The 4,811-nt window shown below is 54.0% G+C and overlaps 1 protein-coding gene across 1 annotated transcript; it reads left to right on the top strand.

The window, feature by feature from the left end:
• Positions 1-282: 282 nt before the first annotated feature.
• Positions 283-4,574, top strand: LOC108510559 (WD repeat-containing protein 90-like; the record flags this gene model as incomplete). The annotated part of the gene is made up of 6 exons (XM_017840237.1): positions 283-449; positions 765-886; positions 1,664-1,823; positions 3,011-3,201; positions 3,463-3,631; positions 4,123-4,574. Coding segments are annotated over 6 exons (925 nt in total), but the record flags the coding sequence as incomplete, so codon positions are not given.
• Between the last annotated feature and the right edge of the window lie 237 nt (positions 4,575-4,811).

Genomic DNA, 4,811 nt, shown 5'->3' with positions numbered 1-4,811 from the left:
CTCTGGCAGTGGGAATCCATTCCCCCTTGTCCTGTCACTCCACGCCCTTGTCCAAAGTCCCTCTCCAGCTCTCTTGGAGGCCCTTTATGCCCCAGAAGGTTTCCCCAGAGCCTTCTCTTCTCCAGGCTGAACTCCCCCAGCTCTCCCAGTGCAATGGGAGTCACTGATCCATAGACAGGGGTCCTTCATTGAACTGGGCTCACTAAGAAATTGCATTTAAAGGAGGCAGAATGGCTGTTCCAACACCTGAGCCAGTCCTTCTCCCATCCTCCTTTCCTCCAGGTCCAGCTCGGTCCTGCTGGAGCACGAGATCACCCTGGATGGGACGATCGTCAGCGCAGCCTTTGACGACTCCCTGGAAATGGGCATTGTGGGCACCACAGCAGGAACCCTGTGGTACATCAACTGGCTGGAGAGCACGAGCATCCGGCTCATCAGCGGCCACAAGAGCAAGGTCAGAGGGGCTGGGCCAGCTTTGAATTTTGCTGTTGCTTTGGGATGTCTTTATGCTGCGGGAAAAAGTGTTCAAATGGTAGAAGAGAAGGAATTTTACGTTGACCTGTGGTACACAGTGCCTGGTCCTACCTCTGGGGTTAGGTTTGTGAACCCCTTTGGGGTTAGGTTTATTAACTGTTTGGGGCTAGGTTTCCTGTTTTCCATGACAAGCCCAGCTGTCATAGAATCATAGAATTTTCCATGTAGGTTGTGGTGGGGGCTGGATGTGCAGCCTTTCCATGAAAACATCCCCTCTCCTCCTCTGCTAGGCTTCTTCGCCTACTCCTGTGGCTGCGTCATCGTGGTTGAAGACCTGCACTCGGGGTCCCAGAACCACTGGCTGGGCCATGCTGAGGAGATCTCCACGCTCGCCCTCAGCCACGACGCCCAGGTATGAGGGCCTGCTGCTGCCTGGGGCTGGGGGTTATCCCTGGCACTGTGGGCCAAAGGGATGTCACGGACTACAATCCCATTTGTCAGTTCTTCCTGCTGCCTGGAGGCTGTGGAAATCATTTTGGAGCATAGTTATCTGTCGTGTTGGCAGTACCTCACCTCAGGGAGGGGCTGGAGCGTGTCCAGAGAAGGGAACAGAGCTGTGGAAGGGGCTGGAGAGTCAGACACATGAGGCAAGACTGAGGGAGCTGGGGGAGCTCAGCCTGGAGAAAAGGAGGCTCAGCAGGGACCTTCTCACTCTCCAGCTCCCTGGCAGGAGGGGGGAGTCAGATGGGGGTCGGGCTCTGCTCCCAGGGAACAAGGGACAGGACAAGAAGAAATGGCCTCAAGCTGTGCTAGGGGAGGGTCAGGAGGAATTTCTTCCTGGAAAGGGTGGTCAGGCATTGGAAGGCACTGCCCAGGGAGGTGGTGGATTCCCCACCCCTGGAGGTGTCCAAGGAACGGCTGGATGTGGCACTCAGAGCTCTGGGCTGGGTGACAAGGTGGGGATGGGGCACAGGTTGGACTTGATGACCTTGTGATTCTGTAAAGGCTGCTCCCCTCCTCTGGGTGATGCTGCCATTCCCTCCTGCCACCAAACTGAATGGCTGTTCTCACAGAATTCTCCATCTGCCAACCATACCACTTTAGTTTGGGACTAATATTGCTAAGACTCGTTAATGAGTATTCTCTAATTACTTACTGAGGTCTCAGTGACAATACATTGTTCTGTTAGGTTCTTGCCTCTGCCTCAGGGAAGAAGGATGGAGACTCCCACTGTCAGATCTGCATCTGGAGCATCCCAGATGGGGCCTGCACAGCAGAGCTCTTCCACCACGAGACACAAGTACAAGCCATGGCATTCTCTCGGGATGACAAATTCCTTGTCACCATAGGTGAGCACACCTGTAACACCAGGTGTGGGTGCAGGGGTGCACCCTGGAGCAGACAGCTCATGGGAGGGAGGTGCTGGAAGCACTAAATACCTGCCAGATGGGTATGAGGCTCGTGGGGATGAAGCTGTATTGTGGTATCCTTGGGACAGCGGGTAAAGCTGCACTTTCCTCTCCTGACTCACTAGTGCTCCTTAAACCCTGTGTGAATGGTTTGTGGTTACTATATTTACTGTTCAAAGGGAAGAGCCTTCTTCTGGACTTGTTATTGCTGCTTAGGTGGAATTGGATAGAAGTAGCAAGGCTTCCAACTGTGAGCCTCCTGCCAGGCAGCCATGCCAGCACAGGATGGACACTCAAGCTGTCTGTTTTGTTTAGGCAGGGGACTTTTAAAGCACAACATGCAACTAGTAAGCCCTTGTTTTGCATGAGAGGGGACCTGTGGAGCAGGCAATACGCTTGCTCTGGGCTGGTGAGCCCACCCTTGGAAAAAAAAGTAGGCTTTGCTGGACAGAAAGAGAGCTGCGTGCTCTCCATGGAGCATCAGGGCAGAGGAGCCTCCTCTTCCAGCTCCAGACTGGGCTGCAGGGAGAGAAAAGCTGAAAGTCTCCACTGGGCTTGTGGAGCCTAGGAAAGGCAGCAGGAGAGTGCTGTCCTCCAGAGCTGTCTGGGAGCTGGGGAATTTGCCATCACGGAAGCCAGTGCCTTCTGCTCCCACCCAGCTACAGTGTCTTCCACTGAGGTCAGCTCCCACCTCACCTGTGACCTTGGCAAAGGTGACATCCCTTTCCTATTCAATACCAGGTTAGCCCTGAGTGCCCAGTGTCACTGGAGGGTTTGTCTGGGTGTGCAGTGACTCCCAAGGATGTAGAGGCAGCAGAAAGGTTGCTGTGCCTGCTGCAATCCCAGCCACTGGCTGCACACCCCACTGCCAGCATGGGTCTGCTGCAACCTCCTGCATGAAGTGCTGGGCCAGCTCTGTCTGTCCTTAACTCAGTCAAGGATCTGTCGTGTCATGCAGCTTTTGCTGAGCACATGAGGGGTTGTGTCCATGCCTGGAGCAGTGTTTGGGACAGTTGTGTCCGAACAGCTGGATGGGGAAGTGACACAGGCAATGTGTGTGTGCAGTGTGGATGCTTTTGAGCATCTCGAGGCTGCAGAATTCCTCCTGTTTTTCACATTCTCCTTAGGGGACTACAGTGACCAGAGCATTGCTTTGTGGAGCACCTACACGTACCAGCTCCTCCTGTCCACTTGTGTCTCGGAGCCAGTTCATGACGTGGCTTTCAGCCCTGTGTCTCACCAAGACCTAGCCTGTGTGGGGAGAGGAGCTGTGATGTTTTGGCTGCTGGAGCAGCAGGGAGCTGCTGTCAACCTCAAGGTAAACCTCCGTTTTACGTTTCAAAATGTATTTTTAGCATCTCTGACTTCTTTTCCAAGCCACTGGTGAGGGCAATGGAGGCTCTGCCCCCACAGCTCTGAGAGAGCTGAGGATTTCTTGTGACTTTGGCTGTCCATGAGAACCTTTTGGTGGTATTGGAGACATTAACTGCAAGAACTGAGGGGAGGAGGAGGGGTTTCTTTCCTGATGTGGGTAAGAACCATATTTTCTTTGACATGCCTGTTTTTTGTGCTCTGGCAGGTTCATCAGGCCCCTGCCCCGGACGTGCTGGGGCTGGTGGAGCTCACGTCTCTCTGTTATGGTGCCGACACTCTTCTTTACAGTGGGACCAACTCAGGCCAGATCTGTGTGTGGGACACTGAGACCAATTGTTGCTTCATGACATGGGAGGCTGACGAGGGCGAGATCGGTGGGTGCTGAGTCAGGGGGGTCAGGGAATGTGTGGGGAACGAAGAGCTGTGAGCTTGCCCAGAAAACCAGTTTGCTGTGTCAGATGCAAGATGTGTGGGGTGACAATGGATCCGTGACCCGGGTTTCCTTGGGGTCCTGGGTTCCCTGGGAGGTTCACCTTGTTATATCAGAATCATTAAGGTTGGAAAAGGTCTCTAAGATCATCAAGTCCAACCATTAACCCAGCACTGCCAGATCCACCACTGACCCATGTCCCTAAATGCCACATCCACGTGCTTTTTGAACACTTCATGGGACCGTGATTCCACCACTGCCCTGTTCCAAAGCTCCTACAGACCCCTGGTCTGTAAAACACTGGGTATTGGCTGTAGAACCCCCCCTACTTTTCCTGCTGGAGTGCATCAGTGGCCTGGCTGTCAGGGGCTCGCTTGGGGTGCTGGCTGAGAGCAGTGGATATTCACAGGTGCCCCCATCCCCCTGTGCCCCCAGGGGTGCTGCTGTGTCGGCACGACAGGCTGGTGAGCGGCAGCAACACGAAGCGCATCCGCCTGTGGGCAGTGGGCAGCGTGCAGGAGCTGAGGCTGAAAGGGCCCGATGCCAGGTAGGCGGTCGTGGCCCCTCACCTGGCAGCTCCCAGGACCTGTCTCAGAGGTGGCTCTTCACAGACAGACGTCGCCCTGCTCCTGAGCTCTTCATCCTTAGCTTTTCCTCTCCACCCCGCGGCTGCTGATTCTTTCTCTCTGGATCTTTTGACTGAATTTTTGCCACAGGTAGCTGAACCCTCTTAATACTGGAAGTGGGTGGAGATTATCATGCCTGAAATTTGTGTCAGGGGTTTGTAGGAATTCCTTTAGGAGAATTAGGGAAAATACATTGCCTTTGTTTCTTCTCTCACGCTATTGCATCCTTCATTTTCTTTCTTCCCTATAAAAGATGGTTGCAGTGCAAATCATAGAATCATGGAATGATTTGGGTTGGAAGGAACCTTCAAGACCATCCCATTCCAACCCCCTGCCATGGGCAGGGACACCTTCCACTAGACCAAGTTGCTCCAAGCCCCGTCCAACCTGGCCTTGGACACTTCCAGGGATGGGGCAGCCACAACTTCTCTGGGCAACCTGTGCCAGGGCCTCCCCACCCTCACAGACAGGAATTCCTTCACAATATCCCATCTAACC

This window comes from Lepidothrix coronata, unplaced genomic scaffold (assembly GCF_001604755.1).
Source record: "Lepidothrix coronata isolate B3197 unplaced genomic scaffold, Lepidothrix_coronata-1.0 Scaffold1344, whole genome shotgun sequence".
Lineage (NCBI taxonomy): Eukaryota > Metazoa > Chordata > Aves > Passeriformes > Pipridae > Lepidothrix > Lepidothrix coronata.
This window is presented reverse-complemented; position numbering and strand designations above follow the sequence as displayed.